At 39.2% G+C, this 17,253-nt stretch overlaps 1 protein-coding gene across 1 annotated transcript in view; it reads right to left on the reverse strand.

Moving 5' to 3' along the window:
- Positions 1 to 17,253, reverse strand: part of pou6f2 (POU class 6 homeobox 2) — a 122,312-nt gene that overhangs the window by 70,309 nt on the left and 34,750 nt on the right. Inside the window, exons 3-6 of the mRNA XM_041814615.1 lie at positions 14,463 to 14,682; positions 14,231 to 14,241; positions 12,251 to 12,275; positions 6,580 to 6,632 (exon numbers count right to left, since the gene is read on the reverse strand). Of these exons, the coding sequence (XP_041670549.1) occupies positions 6,580 to 6,632; positions 12,251 to 12,275; positions 14,231 to 14,241; positions 14,463 to 14,682 (309 nt within the window). The remainder of the gene's footprint in view (positions 1 to 6,579; positions 6,633 to 12,250; positions 12,276 to 14,230; positions 14,242 to 14,462; positions 14,683 to 17,253) is intronic.

Consider the following 17,253-nt stretch of genomic DNA (forward strand, 5'->3'; position numbering starts at 1 on the left):
GTTTGTCCAGGTAAAGCTAAGTAAAACTATTGATACATCCTTTGGTAATTCAATAAATCAAACATCCTCATAATTTTTCAAGAGAAGTAAAACTTAATCAGTGAGACTTTTTATGCCATCAAATATGTATATAGTGGAGTAAAAACAATCTATTTAACCTTGAAATAAACTGTAAAAGGAATGTTAAGTGTGTGGCCAAGTACTTTAACATTTAAGGTATTTTAATTTTTACTTTCTTTTAAAAGGACATTCCACTACTGATCATCTTCATAGCACTGGCTTCATGAAACTAATTCCAATGAATATTCCAATATTTCAACTGAATAACCCTTTTTTTCAAACCAAATGTGAAGTTTTTATCATAAAGTGAAGCAGGAATTAAAGCTAGAAAACAGAAGGACGACAGCTCTTCTTAGCACTTCTGAACACACGTTTGGTGTCACATTCCTCTAACCAGAGAATACGTTCAATTTAGAGTCATGTAAAGGGAATGGAAAATAGATTCCTGCCTTTGTAATGTCTGGAGTAAACATGCAGAAAATGAAATGTTAAAGGAACTAGTGAGCTACTGAATAAAAACATTACTCAGAGCCACAGCAGGCAATATCACTGTTTTAGTCCTGCAGCAGGAGGAACTCAGCCACTACAGAAAATATAAAAAAATAAAAGCAGTTAAGATTTGAGCGGAGTCGCGGAGCCACAGGATTTGAGAGAGTAAACCACACGGCTTGTAGGGATCCAGAGATAATGCTTTCACTTTGTGATGCAAGGCAATATCAAGCTGTGTTGTACAATTCTCACTCTGGGGGAAGCATTTCAAAGAATCAAATCCTCTCCATGGAGATGTTACACATACAAGAAATCCCTCTGTGCTCGATAATACTGCCCTTTTGTGTGTTGCTAACGCTAGTTTATTGATTTCCAAAGTGTGGTCCAGGGACCTCTTGGGGCCCTTAGGAGAAATTCAGGGAGTCAGAGCAAAGAAAGATTTCCTTCCTTAGGAAAATACGTTTCTTGTAAACCAACATCTGCTGCAATTTTATGAGCTAATGAGATTAAAGAGTGCACATTTTTATCTCCAACCAAAGACTGTATTGTCATCATTTCTCAATTTACTTTCACTCTCTTCTTCTGAAGGTTCGTTGATCAGGTAAATTAGATGGTTGGTGTCAGAGCTGGAGAGGAAACAGCAAATATTGGACCTTGGAGACAAAAGTCTGTTGTTACTTTCTCTTTTTGTTAGGGCTAAAACAAAATGTCTAATTAATGATGTAAAAACTAAAAAGTTATTTAAAACTTAGTGGAGGAAACATCTACTACCAGAAAACTTAACACAAAATAAGTAAGTTTGTTTTAATGGATTGCTTTAAGGTGTCCAATTATCAAGAAGTCTTCTAAAAGAAAGATTTTAATTTGTAGCATCATGTTGTAAAACCCTGATCAGTCCAAAATAAATGCGTTCATGTCTGCCTTTGTCTTATGAAACAGATTTTTAGGCCTTGCCAATACCACCAATTATCAAAATAATGGAAATGGTAGCACTTAAAAAACTTGGCATTAAAAAGCCCTGAAGCTTGGAACATTCTGCCAGCCTTAGTAGAGGAATAGAATTGGACCAAGTTTGATAATTGGAAATAATTCAAACTACCTTGCAATTACATGAATGATTAGCCTCCAATATGAAGAAGTGTTGCACTATTATACAGTTCTTTTCTATTCCCTTAGCTCTGAGGCTTTTAAAGATCATCCTCTGCTTGCTAGGGCTGGGATTACTTAAGGTCAGTAATTAGTGCATTACATTTTTTTTTTCACAATATTGCATGCTTTTTTAGACCTTCAGAACACTTTGGTTAAGGCATTGCAGCATGTCCCTACAGCCACAGTGATATAAAATAAGTTCACCACTGCTCCTTAATGTCTCAGTCAGCTCAGTGGACAAGTCAAGTGCTCTGGACCTTGTGAGATCAAACATTTACCATTCTCATCAGGGCTGGGCAAATAATTGAAAATCAGATAAAATCGCAATATGGCCTGCTGCAATTTTCAAATTGCAAAAGGTGCAATATTTCTTTAACCTGAAATGTATGTAAAAATACCAGTTTAAAACGTTTTTGCAGTAGCAGAGATGTTATGCATTACATAATTATGCAATCATTCAAGTGCCTGTTTTTAGACTAGTCTACAAAAATCCTACTTTCTTAATTTTTATACTTTTTATCAAATATGAAAATGAAAAAAAAATCGCAATTCGATTATTTTGCCAAATCATTCAGCCCTAATTCAAATATTTCCTTTATATTCTATAACAAGTTCTTTTTTCCATGGTTATGCTCATGTCGTGATTTTAAATCTACCAAAAGTTCTTTATTTTCTATCATTATTATAGCAGTCAATTAACCTTTCCCTTAATTTTATTCTCAGTTCAGTTGAGAAAACTCACCAAAAGCACAAAGGACAAGTCGAAAGTCTTTTTGTTCTATCAGTCATTTCCTTTTGTAACTGTTTCTTATGCCATATTCACACAGGACGACTATTACCTAAGGGCCTTTGGGAAGTCTATGTTTTAAATCCTGCATAAATCATGTTCAAAATGTGTGGAGTAACAATTCCCTACCATATTTCAGCGCACACAGACGGCCAAAAGTAAATCTACTCCAGTGTGAGTTGGCATCGCCGTAATTTAGGGTGGGGTTATGAAGATTTTTTTAGTCTGTGTGGCTTTTTCTGGGCCATTTTCTGATCAGATAAATACAAAGGAAGCAAAGGAGATTGTTAAAGTTTTGACACAAATAGGTTATAGTGTGTCTCTTTCAGTAAATTTCAACTTTTGTGTAAAAGTGGCTTTATTTTACTTAACTTCTTAAGATTTGAAATGTGTCACTCAACATTCAGTGGTTAGGGTGCAACAGCTGATCTGTGCAAGGAGGGTTGTTGTGGATGTGTAATGATTCTAAATGCATAGAGTGCAGAAAAACATCAACCGCATAAAAACTGTTAAACAGGAGAGGTTCAAATTCCACATTAGACGTCTCCCTTTCTCAAACATTAATGGGAGGGATGCTCAACTTTCTCTCACTTCTTAAGTCTGATCAGCTGCAGATATGCACATGCATTCATTGCTGCACCCATGCAGCACTCTTATGTTTCCTTTCAGAATGAACTTAATAGGTAGCAGAGGGGGAAATGTGTCTCAAGTGCAGTGTTAGAAGTACTGCACACTCAAAGAAGATGATTTAGTTTAAGTACTGCAAACTCAAATTAACATCTGAATCCCAGTTTTGAACGCAGAAAATAATTCTAAACTAGTATAGCACACGTAAAGGGGCAATTTGGGATATTGGGATCTAACAGTCAATTGTAGGATGTGGTGCTCATTTCTCCGGTGATAATGTGGCCACCAACCTTAAAAAATAAATAAATAAATAAATAAATAAATAAGTCAATAAATAAATAATACAAAAATTAAAATAAAAACGTGTATCTGTTATTTCTTTCCTTCTGTGGTATCTCAGAAACGTGCACAATGCCAAATCCAAGATGGCAGCATCCATGGAGGGGACCCTCCCTATGTAAAAAAAAAAAAAAAAAAAGGCTTAGTCTTGGTAAACAAAATAATGATAATAATCACTTTTTTGTGTGTGTTTAGGTGATTAAACACTAATGTAGCATGTTTAAAAAGTATGTTTCATTTTTACAAAGCTTGTTCATTTTAATGCTACTAGCAGTTAAAAGTGACCCAAATCTGAGGGTTTCTTTTGCTGATATGTCACTCATTTCTGATTTTTCTCTGACAGAGTAAACAGCACAAGTCACATTGAATCTGATCTCTTCAGATCAGATTCAATGTGACTTGGATATGTGGATCTTTTGGAATTCAATTGCAGTGTAAACTGCCAAACAATCAAACAAAGATCTGAGAAATGATTAAATTGAACATTAAGGCCTGCAGTGTGAACGTAGCCAAAGTGGCCTGATCCTGATCCGTTTCGACACTGCAGGCCTTAATGCTCAACTCTGACCTTTTGCTCAGATCTGATATCCTTGCTTGGCTGTTCACATTGTGGTCGAATTCCAACAATCAGATATGAATCTGATTTAGTACCACATATGAAAGTGGCCTGAATCTGATCTTAAAATGTCAGATTCAATGTGACTTGTGCTGTTCATACTGTCAGAAAAAATCTGATATGAGTCACATGTGAGCAAAAAACTCAGATTTGGGTCACTTTTATCTCCATTCTGAATGGAGCGTTACGGCTTCCATGTGTCTCGGCATGCTTTATGTCAGTCTTCCACACTGATGTTGGATTGAGCCATTATCACAAAAATTCAAGCAGCTCAGCTTTGTTTAATGGCTTGTGAACTGATCAGCACCACATTAAGTGGAATGACGAACATGTGTCTTGAAATCCAGTGAAAAATGTCTTCCATGAATGAAGAGATGCTAATATGAGAAAAATGTTGAGTGGTGTTTTATTTTTCTGGCTTTTGACTATAACCCGTGACCAAACCAACTAGCTCTCATGTCCATGAGATATCCCCATAAATGTGCACACAGGAGTTTCACTCTAGTGTAAATACTACCTGAACAGGACCCTGTAGTCTAGGTCCCGGCTAGGGGTCTCTTGCTTTTGTCCTTCAGAGTCCACAAGGTGCTTAAACCCACGCCCTCTTGTTAAAAAAAAAAAAAAAAAGAAAAGCAGAGGCCGTCTGCCTGGCAGGACAGACTAGGTTATTACAGCGTGTTCATGGTCCCATCATGTGTCGTCAGACCAAAGCGGAGGCCGCGAGTAAAAGCCTCATGCAAAATTTATGTTCATGCGGCTGTTTCAGTGGGTGGAAAAATCAATATTGCGGGGCCTGATGCACGGAGATGACTGAGTGCTCTCTGACTGACAGTAAAAGCAGAGAGAGATTGAAGGGCTGCATTTACTGCTCTAGAAATGGAGTGGAGTAGAGTTGCTCTAATAGTCTAGTTCACCTTAAATTTGAATTTAATTGCGGATTATTTTGGTAACAACTTGGATATTGAAGGCTTGAAGGAATCATTGGAGAAAAGGAGAACAAATCAAGAATAAGCATTGCATTGTGGTTTCTGAGCAGCTAAAGTAGTGTATATTATGGGATTATTAAGCCTTCCCTTCCTTTCCAACTTACGCAGATATCAAATGATTGTAGAATAATCAAAAGACAATGTGGGTATGAGGAGGACATCATAGGGCTTTTGTTCTGCGCTGCTTCGCTTACATATGCTTTTGATAGCGCGCCACATACCCACAGTGCATTTGGAGAGGAATGCGAGAAGAGAAACGAAAGAAAGTGAGAGAAAGAAATTCAGTGGGATGAAATAAGCCCAAACAATGGGATTTGCTTTCCATTCTTCTGCCTCCATCTTCTGTCTTTAATTATTCCCTTTGGTTGTCTGAGGGAGCGTGTAAGCACTTTCACACAGCACAACATGCCCAGCAGCACAACACTGTCTGCCTTAGTGATGTGGAGACTTCTGAGTGACACTGAGCCTCTTGTGATTATTAATGCTCTTTAATACAACACAGAGCAGCCACTATGATTGAGGGAAAAAACAGATTTCAAAATGCATGCATTCGAAAATGTGCAATGTGAATGGAATTATGTACAACACTGCACTTGAGACACATTTTCCCCCTCTGCTACATAAACAACATGTACACCATGAGATGCAGGCTAATGTTTTGTAGATGCAACACAGAAAATGTGTATTTGATAATAATACAGAGTGTGCTCTATTTCGTACACAGTGTTAAATGGAACCTCAGCTGATCCTGGTGGGATCCTTTGTGCCGGTTTAGTAGTTTCTTCCTGAATCGCATATGAGATATTTGAGAGCCCAGAACGATGTATGATGAATGAAGTAGCATGCTACTTATACGCTTATCGTGCTCACTGACTAGCAACAGGTTCAGCAAAGGGCAGCAGCAGTAAATGAAATTCCGCACCGGGACAATATATCATCAAAAGAAATGTATGCACCCGAAACTTACAAGCCTTCTCCACATGCGGACAAGGTGCCTGACGCGGCTGGGGGAGGGGGTGAAGATGGGGATGGTGTGCAGAAAAAAGTAGGAGAATAAGGGGGGGTGGTGTTTTTTTTTTGCAGGATGGGTGAGAAGCATGCAAGGGGGAAGCAGCAGATTTTGTTGAATCAGTTCTATTTTCATACTGGCTGATCTGTGTCTTTTAACCATTTCACTGCAGCTGGAAAATGAAAAGTACCAGGGCTAATTTCACAGTGAGAGCTCACTGAACAAAACCCCCCACGGTCTGTGGAAAAAAGTGCTAAGTCTACTTTGTCATCGTGAATTACGGCGGTGTAATTCAGGAAACGGGCTCCTGTGTATGAGGGAGAAAAGTAGAAAATACATCCAGAAGGAAAGAAAGAAAAGCGTTTTTCTCCCCCTGCTCTACAGCCTAAGATGTTCTTAGTGAGGTTTACTTGTGATCTGTAAGTAACAGATATCTCTCTCCAAACACGCCGTGCTGTTCTGATGCCACAGGATCCATCTGTGATGTGTCTGCAGTTAGTCCAGAAATAGCACCCACGGGACCTACACGCTCCTCTGGCCTCCTACGGGGCCTTTTAAGCTGCACTGATACTGATAAAAGCCCCCACAAATCTGGCCCCAAGATACCTCAGCCATTAATTAAGGTAATTAGGCCCTGGTCAGCAATTAGTAACCACAGATAGCTTTTAGCAGCGGCTAAGACGTCCTGGCTGCTGAGGGGTTCGGTTCCATACCATCTGCTGACAAATGTGACCGCGGACTCTTTGGTTTCACACTTGGGGAACAGGAGAGGCGTGTTTAAAAATGACCTCTGAGTGATCCAGACCGGCTCCCAGACTCCCACAGCTTCTCCTCCTCCTCTGCTGAAGGATCACTCTGTTTGTTCTTTCTTTGGTTTCTTTCAAACACGGGAGAAGCAAGTTGTATGAAAATCCATACGCACTGCACAAAGGCTGAGGAGGGAACAGGAAACATTCGCTGCACAACATATTGATCAAAATTAGAACATCTGGTCCAAGTGTAAGAAGTATTGATCAGAGCATAATGCTACATTGATTTGCTTGTATTATTAAGTCCGTGATAGATCCATATTGATATTATGTTAGTTTAAATTATAATGTTATGTCCAGTTATATTAAAAGGGAGGTAGTATCAAGGTAATGTTTACATAGCAAACATTTATCGTCAAAAACATGAGAAAGCAGCTGTTAACATCCCATTCAATCACTCTATGAAGAACCTGGGAGTCAAGAACAAAAACAGAGTAAATGTGACAAACATTCACACGGAAATGTGGCATTCACAGTTCTATAAAAATAAACCAGTTTGTGTATTTCAAAGGTGTGTGATATAAGGTGCTCTAAGCAGAACAGACTGATAAAAACAGGCTGAATACACACATTCAACCTCAGAGCACAGATCACGCAATAACTCACATTACCAGGGACTGGGAAATAAAGGATGCAGCTGTGCTACTTTACACAATTCCACATTTGAAGCAATCGGTGATAACACCATTTTCATTCCGGTTCAGTCCCATAAAATTACCATTAACATTACAACTCATGCAGAACACAGATAAATGTAAAATGTCACCCAGTTCTGCCAGGCGGGAATTCCAGTTCCACAAGATTACCATCTCTGTCTGCTCTCTCCCACTGCACCTTGTCTAATATTTCATTTACAACATTTCATAAGTTCATTTTCCCCTCACTGACCATGTAAATCACAAATCAATTTTCATTTAAAATGCTTGACTACAGATTGTTGCTGAAAGCTTCTGGATTGCTCCTCGGCAATATGGCAGACCTTTAGCAAGTCTTTCGGAAACAGTGTGGAGGGGGAAAAAAGTGAGATGTAATTTCTACAAAACAACTCCAGGGCCAAGTGGTCAAGGCTTTTACTGGAAGCATTTTTACAAGTGTGGAAATACCATGAAAACAACACGCTACTATGTATGATAATATATATCAGCTCAGGGCTTTCTAAAACTTGTGATCGACTGATGTACTCAACAGGAACAAGAGGCTGATTATGAACCTGATTGGCTGTGCATAATTGTTGGGATATTTAATCAATATGTGCAACATCAGAAAATATAGAGACTGTCATTCAATAAGAGTTTTAGAGATAGTTGTGATCAATATCAGTATTGCATCTATTATCTTTATATTAATTTTTTATGTGAATCTTAGAGCTGCTGTAATAAACATTATCATTCTTTCCTGTTTAATACTGTCATTATAAAAATGATCAGTTGATAATCATTCATTTTGTTCCTGCTATTACCATGCATGCCTCCACCACTATTTCTAGGCTATACATCAGTCTCATTCCTTGTTGCTATTGTTTATGTTCTGTCAGAGGTTTTGGCCTTCCTGCCACTGCTACCTTGCTAATTACTTCCAACTGCTGTGCTTGTTGTGCCACTGTTTATTAAATAGTAAGAAGGGTCTAGACCTGCTCTTTGTGTCAACTGATTTGAGACAGCATTTTTGACATAGCAGCACTTTGCAAGTAAGATTTATAGTCTTTTGGATACATGCAAAAAGAGTCACTTTTCACAAATGCTAACTTTATTAAGTTAAGTTGACCCAGCAGTGTGCAACTTAAGTAAACACAAGGGCGGTCAACCTAAATTTCAACCGTGATTCATTTCAGAATTTCTTGACTAAACTGCGATTAATCCTCCCCTTTTACTTGCATTTTGAAATTCCGCTATTTTGCATTTAAAACTGTTTTAATTTCATTTTGGATTTTTGTACTGTCTTAAAATAAGAGTAATGACTTCCTGTTTGGGAACAGACCTTTTAAAAAAGAAAGAAAAAAAATATATAGGTCAAAGATTATGATATAATCTCAACCATGGAAAAAGAATATGCTATGGATTGAAAAAGGAAAAAAAACCCATCAAAACTGAAATATAACAAAGAGCTGTCTGTAATTTTATTTAAATTCATATGTGGCATTAAGAAGCTGTGGTGCTCTTATTTGACATCACTGTGGCTGCAGGGAGATGTTGCAGTGGCTTTACCAAAGTGTGCTAAAAGGACAATAAAGCATGTGATTAATCATAATTTTAAAAAACATACTGCACTATTTATGGACCTTAAGTAACCGTTATTAATGCATTAATGCTGACAGCCCTATTAATTGCAAAAAGCAGAGGATGATGTTTAAAAAGTCAGGAGCTAGAGGATTACTTCATAGCTTCATAATAGTGTGATAATTCAGCATGTGTGAAAGTAACATTCATGTAATTGGAAACTAATCATTCAAGTAATTGGAAGCTAATTTGAATGTTTTCTTAATTTGCAAACTTTTGTCCAATTCTACACCTCTACTAAGGTTGTCAGAATATTCAAAGCCTCAATGCTTCTAAATAGCACATGTACTAAAATGATGTTAATTCCATTATTTTGATGACTGGTGGTGTTGAAAAGCGCTGAAACTTGACAAACTTGTAGATGAATGAATCCATGAAACATTTCAGGCAAACTTCTTAAAAGCATTCAAACTGCAGGGAAATCTTGAGCTCTCCACAATGTTTTCAATGTTCTTCTAGCATGAAAATTTTGAAACTAAAAGCAATAAATCACCCAGTATTGGGCAACTGGAACTTCTATTTGTGTATACTATTAAAACAGGTACTATGTGATTTTAATTAAAATCATATCTAAGTACCTCTGTCTCAATATGCATTTTAAAGAGCACTGCAGTACACAAACACAGAGTAATGCAGAGAGACTGTCATGTCTTTCATGGCAGGAGGTTTGCAAAAAAGCCTCCCTCAGTGTTTACCAGTGAGGGCAGATGTCAGGGTTTTCTGTGGAGGAGAAAACGCAGCCACATCTGATTAACAATATTATCATCTGCCTCCGCACCACCATAAAGACTGGTCCTCCCCCTTCTTCTTCTTTCTTTCTTCTTTCTCTCTTTCTTACTATTTCCGGCTCTGGCAGGGTCCTGTCCTGTGGCACGGCTGAGCCAGAGTGACACTGCCACCAAGCAAAGGAACTTAACACGAGTCAAGAGCCAGGAGGTTGAAACGAACGGCTCTACTGTATCTTACCAGAGAGAAAATACGCAATAAAATGTCATAGTGTATATTCAAATGCACTGAGCATCATTGTTGTTATTTTGGTGCAATTATGAGATACGTGTATCTTGAATTCAAAACAAATCTGCAACAAGTGAAACACCGGAGGGGAAATTTACTTACATCTCTCCATCAAAAAGATATCAGACTATAAATCATGAGTCTCATGGGAGTGTCTGTGTGTTCATATGTGGATGTACAGTAAACCAGTGCTTCAGCCTGGGTGTAAATTTGTGCGTTTGATTCCCACCCTCTCATCGCTCCTCTGTACATTTTGATTGGTGATTTTTTTCCCTTTCTTTTCCGTCGCCAAACTGTCACAAAGGCGGTAACCCTGCGCGTTTCCGAGCTGCTTATTGAAGACAAACAATAAACCACTGGCAGATATCAATGGCAGAGATGAGAACCCGGGTGCCATATCTGCTGGGACTGCCTGGCGAAAACCTGCCTCTGCCTGCGCTTCATCTCCGCCAGCACCTCTCACTCTCAATTATTTGGCTGCTGTCACAACAAATCAATCAAATTACCGCTCCAGGACTGTGTGCAGCTGCTCCTATTGCACCGCTAGTTGCATTAGCTTTGAAATGTATGAGGTCTACATTTTATCACTGTTATTTATTTAATGCAGCTCTCTCCCCTGCGAGTCATCCTACAACCGCAGCAAAGTTAAATCATTAAAGGACGACGTGGAATACATACTGCTTGAGAACACCTCAAATTAAACAGCGATGTGGGAGAAGGGATGGGCTCGGCCTCTATTGTGTTAAGATGGCAGATGTTGATGTGAGGAAATGTGGCCTGCTTGCACTGTGTCCTCCATAATGGACTCCTATTATATGAGGTTTTCAAAAGTGTCAATGCTTTTCAACATCAGATTTTAAAATGGCAAATTCTGTTTTCCCAATGATCGATGGTACCAAAGAGTAGCGAAGTGAAAAAATACAAATATTTCATATTTTTGACCTAAAACTCTTGGGAGCAACCGCTTCCCTGCAAGTTTTAAAAACTGAAAACAAGAAATTACCAAATATTTTTGCTAAGGGCTTTAACTTCAGTTGCTGCAGCATTGAAACAACTATCAATGTTGTTTTATTACTGCTAGTATTGTATTAAAATATAAAATCTGGCATCATGACAACCTCTGCTTCACCAACAACTTATTTCTTTTCTTATCTGAAAATGACTCCACAAACATACATGTGAGAAAAACAAGCCCACAAAGAGCAACTAGTCTGGCTGTAACAAGTCCGAAAAGGATGCTTGAAATTCTCCAGCTTGGCTAATATAATGGGTAAAGGGACACAGAGGCATTCCCACAGCAGACAGAGGTTAAGCCAGTGGCCCGGCCCGGTGATCTAACCTCTTAAAGGAGCAGCAGTCAGCTGAGGCAGAAGAGATGCAGTCTGACATGTCTAACTAGTGTGGAAACATTTGGCTCTTTCCCCCAGGAGCCCACCCTTTGGTGCTGTAATGAGCAGAGTGATTTCCCTAATTTGTATCGCAGCCAACACCGGCAACCTGCGAACGACACCGCCGAGCGTTTTCATCAAAACGGCAGACGTGCCTTTGATTGGCGTTGACACCGGGTCTCATTACTGCGGGTGAGTGGGATGTCGACCTTTATCAGGGAAGCTTGAGTGCTGTTTTGTGTTTCCTGCGGACGAGTACAGAGGAACAATGCTCGCACCTCACCATTAGAACTCACTCCTCTGATGTGATGTGCTGCCTGGCTTTCTGCTGAGAGCAAATAAGATGGGATGTGCTTATTAATATGAAAGAGCTCCAGTAAACTAGCTTCTTGCATTACCTTTGAGTGAGTCATAGAGAAGAGGAGTAGACAGACGAGACTTTGTTCTGCTTCCTCCCATTGGGCATTACATGTACAGTGCTTTGATACAACTAGTTTTACAAGTATGGTAATCATCCTTTGCTTGTTATAAAATCATGTGAAATCTAAACCTATTAAAAATGCAGCAGAAAGTTAGCATCACATCTAACAATAAAAACCTGCAGATGCTTTGTACATACTTACATTTAAAACTGTGAAAATCACATATGATTTTTTATTCATATGAGCCGTCATATTAACAGACCTCTAGCATGACCCAACCTACTTTCTGCCTCTGTGAAGTCAGCTAGAATTGTGCGCACTCTGTCACAAAAGATAACTTTCTCCCTTGTTTAGTTTCATTGGGAATTTGTTTTTACTGCATGTTCGCAGGCATAAATCATTCTGACAAATAACCAGTTACACTGCTGCTTGTGTTTACTGAGTCTGCCACAAGATGCTGCTCAGTTTTATTTAAGCAACCGCTCCAACTTTATAGCACAACCCCATTACAGTGATAGTTATTCATCACAGTCTGAGAGAGCTCCCCTCCTAAAGCTCACAGCAGCATTCGTTCTAACAGAGCATGCTTTGATTAGCATGATCAAAACATGGGATCAAAGATACTGTTGTTTCTGTTTGTTCTCATTTTGTCTTTTCATTTAATTTCCCTCATTAAAATGCGAGAGCCAAGCTGACTAAAACCCAAAGTTGATCTAATATATCTTATTAAAGATTGCAGTCCAACAACACTATGACTAAATGACTGCAAGCCTGTAAGAAATACAATTCCTCCACCCTAAACCACCCACTTCCCAAGACAAACAGCCTTATTAGTTGGTCATTAGCCGCCTCATTACATTTAAATACAGCCATTGGCTGGACTCCTCCTGGAGTCTCATTACTGTGCCTCACAGTTGTCTTGTGTCTGATCTGACGCTAATTAGCTAGCAGCGTGAGTGCTGTAAAACACACTCGCTCCTGAGGTCGTGAAATGAGCCGACTGCTCCCCGGCGACAGCGTGGCGCTGTATTATATCTGTGATTAATCAGGCCTGGAGACCCGCAGGGGCTGGGAGGGGACGCGCGGGGGACGCGGGGGCAGAGGCTAGAGCTGCAGTTGTCTGACAGAGGTGCTGTGCCAGCAGGCCTCATTCAGCGGAGCTGTGATGAACTCAGACAGGGGAGAGTGGAGGAGCGTCGCGTGGCCAGAGGGGCCCGGACACAGTCAAGACATTTAGCTTCACTCGTGACTTGTGTCACTTTCTCTCCACGGAGGTCCCTTCAATGCATCCCCTTCAGATAAGAGGACGTGCGAACAGGCAGTCTGTCAGTCCACACACTTAAAAAAAGATCTGCCATAGAGGCATTTCTCCACAACAGTTCTTTTTTATGTTTTTTTTTCTGCTTTTTCTCGTGGATGGGGAATTTTATCAGGACATTGGATTCAGAGTGTTTGTTGGTTTGTTTAGCTGTGGACAATAAGGCTGACTGAAAGGTGTTTGTTTTGGCATTCAGACACTCCGACAATGTGTTTGTTGATCAGTTCATCAAAACACTGAAGCCTCTGGGTTGTTCCTCACGTACCAGGAGGAAGATCTGTTGAAGTGTGAGTCACCAGGGCCTGCTGGGCCCATTATCGTCCACTACTGATGGATACATTGAAGGGCTGACTGGATAGATGCAGGTTTATTAAAAGCTCTGCCCACAGCGATGGCTGCTGTTATTTATGCATGTTTGTGTCCATTAGGCTCCTACCTCCACATTTCCTCACTCAGGGCATCTGTCCATCCATTTCCCCACACAAACGGAGCCTTCCCTGCACTTTGTGCTGCACTGGCATTATTGTAATCTCCATCCTAAAAACACACTGCTTTACATGTAGCCTGGCATCTTTTTACATTAGTGCAGCTCTCTCATCTAAGATTTATGACTGACGGTTTCCCCATCCATCCTTCAATCTAATGGTATAAAAGAGACAATGTTTTAAACATTAAAATGAAAACCATTTACAACTATGATCAAAAGAGAACACTTGGGCATTAAAGTTTAAAAGGCAAGGATAAGTACAGCCATGTGGATGGACAGATGAGGTGGAAAGAGATAAAAAAGTGAAGTACGGTGCACTCTTATGCACAGGAAAGAGGCAGAAAGTGCTTTTGCGCCGCACTGCAAAACGTTGACCTGTAATTAATATGGCTGTTCCTCCAGGCGAGTCGAGGATAGGGGCTTTTTGGGATACAAACCCCTGAAGGATTCTTACCTGTTCAGAGGCTTTTTTATTAAAGAAAAAACAAACAGGTTCATGTCTTACAATAAATGTATAACACATGTCTCATGTTCTTGAACCTTTACATATAACCCAGAAAACAGTCTAAGGGTCACATGACACATTGAGATTTAGACTGGGTTGCACAGGAGTTTTTCTGAGGATATCATGTTAAAACTTTCTTTTCAAATGTCATGCTGTACCTCTACTTGGTCCTCTGTCTTACCTTGCAGGTTCTGGAGGGGGAGCGTCATAATGCCCCCTGCAGCAGCAGCAGCCACCAGGCTCTGGATGTTGGCAGTGGGCAGAGAGAGGACGAGGCCCTGCTGCCCTCCCAGGTGTCCGCCTGCGTTGAAAGGGATGAGGATGGGCTGGTTCATGCCTGGTGCCGCTCCGGACATCACGCCTCCTACTGCGTTGGCTAGTTGTTGGGCGACCAGGAGAGACTGCAACACATACAAAAAAATTAACAGCCCATGGCAATATTAGTGCTATTATCATTTATGTTTTTTTCCTTTTAGATGTGTTTCATATCAACAGAAAGCTCATCAGTAACAATATACAAGGATTGGAATCCTGAACAGTAAGGCAGAATAATTTCCATCTCATCAAGTCAGCCTGATCGAAACAAACCACTGCATGTGAAGTTTTTCACTTTTATAATGGAGATTACTTTTTGGTAAAAACCTATAAATCTGGGAGTGGAAGCAGAATAATATCCAGATTATATAAAAGTTTTCAGAACTCATTAAATTTGAACACCCTGCATGTTAGAAAGAAATGGGAAAGAGACGAAAGAATGGTTATGTCTGAAGATGAATGGGAAAATATTTGTAAACTACAGTGGAAAACTACATCTTCTCACAGTTAGAGGGAATTTGGATGGAAAAGAGCTGAGGTTTTTTATTACTCCTGCTCAGAAGATACATCAGGGTGTGGGAACAAACTGTTGGAGGTTGTGTAGTTAAAATGTAGCCGACCATTACCACTTACTATGAAGCTGCTCAAAACTTAAATCTATTGGCATGAACTACACAAGTATTTAGAAAATGTATTTCAAATTTTGATTCCACTAGATGTTCAGACAATGTATTTTGGTACCACTGCATTAAATACTAAATCTACAGCAGACAAATATCTGATGAGAATATTACTTATGGGAGGAAAGAAAGCCCTGACAAGGAAGTCATTACAACCCGATGCACCAACTCTTGAAGACTGTTCATGAAATTTACATTATGGAGAGACTAACTTTTCTATAAGGCTACAGTCAGAGAAATTCAAGGGATTATGGTCAAAATGGGTCCAGTTCATTTCTTCACGGAGACCAGACTTGAACTGACTGGGTTTTAACAGATTGCCATCTATCTACACTGGACTACTAAAAGTTGTTAATGTGGTAAGTAAGTGTGAACTGTTCAGATGTTTATAGTTTGTTTCAAGTAAAATTAAAAAGGAAAAAAAAAATAACAGGAAGAAATGTTTTCTTTTACGCACGTCTATTCCTTAAGTATATTGTAACCATTATACGTTTGTTGTAATTTGCTTTTGTGTGTACTTTTCTTTGGATACTGGATTCTGTTTGAGCTTCCTGAAAAAACATAAAACTATAAAAAAGAAGATAACTGCAGCACATGCCAAGTACAGTTGTACAGGGTGTTTTTTTTTTTTTTTTTACATTCTAGCATAACCCCAGCCTGTCACTTGATGAGGACAACGTAAGAAAAAAAAACAAGCTCTAACCAGCTCAGTCTTTATTTATTGGGAACAAATCTTTTTGTAAAAGACAAAAGTGGGTTTTTTGTGTAACTAAAAATCAATAACTTATTTTAATGTGGTGCAATAAATGTTTTCAACATAATGTAAGTTTGGAAAAACTATACACACTGCCCATCATATCAAAATGCTTTTAACTTTTAGTTTTCCAATAGCCTATAGTATCTTTATAAGACTGTGGGGGATTTTGTTGTGGGCTGTGAAAACAAATAATGTGGTGTTGGTCTTATTATGTTTTTTACTCCTCTTTTGGTCTGACATGATAGGTTATAGAAATGTGCGTGAAGGGAGAGTACCTCCCTAACTATGTAGACGTCTTTCTAAAGCCTTATATCACACAGCACTGCCCAATTATTTTGTGACACAATCATGTATTTTGTTTTTTCTTTCACTAATTAAAGCTCCAGTGAGGAGTTTTCATGTGGTTATGAAACAGGCTGAAATAACTACTAACGCTTCTTCAAGACCCACAAGAACAAAAGAAACCTTAATGAGATCACTAATTATTACTAAAACAGTTATTTTATTTACTTATTACCTCTTTCCTGGGGTAGGTGCTGGTTAAGGCAATTCATATTTACAAGTGTCAGAATACATTGTGAGCTGGATGTTGATCACGTTATTTTTGTCTAGAAAGTCTACCTATAAATGAAGAGAACAAGATCCGCATAGAGACAGCTAATGTAGAAAATGGATGGATGGATGAAGATCAGCAAAGACATGAAGTGCGTTGCTCTATCCTCAGGGGGGTGCTAAAATTAACACATTACATTCTTCATCTTTAAGCAGAGCTGAGCAATTAGTTGGGTTTTTATTTCAATAATGATTTTATCTTTTAACAATCTTAAAAACAAGATAACTGAGATGATCCTTCTGTTCTTAACAGGATTGGTTCTCAACATTTATTTCCGTGGCATGCCCTCAACATAAATCCTTTTTGGACCCTCATAAAAAGACAGAAGTAGTCAAAATTACTATCAGTTTGGGGTGCAGCTGGGTTAGAGTTGCATCCTTGTATAAGGGCTGCCCAGGTTCAAGTCCAGCCTGTGGCTCCTTTCCCACGTCTCCCCCCTACTTTTTCACCTCCGTTTCTGACTCTGTCCACTGTCCTCGTCTCTAAATAAAGACATAAAGCCCAAAAATATAGCTTTAGAAAATTACCATCAGCTTTATTTTCTGATTAAAAAGGTTAATAAAATCATCCTACTCACTTGTTCTTACCAAACAACCTCTGTATAACC

This window comes from Cheilinus undulatus, linkage group 19 (assembly GCF_018320785.1).
Source record: "Cheilinus undulatus linkage group 19, ASM1832078v1, whole genome shotgun sequence".
Lineage (NCBI taxonomy): Eukaryota > Metazoa > Chordata > Actinopteri > Labriformes > Labridae > Cheilinus > Cheilinus undulatus.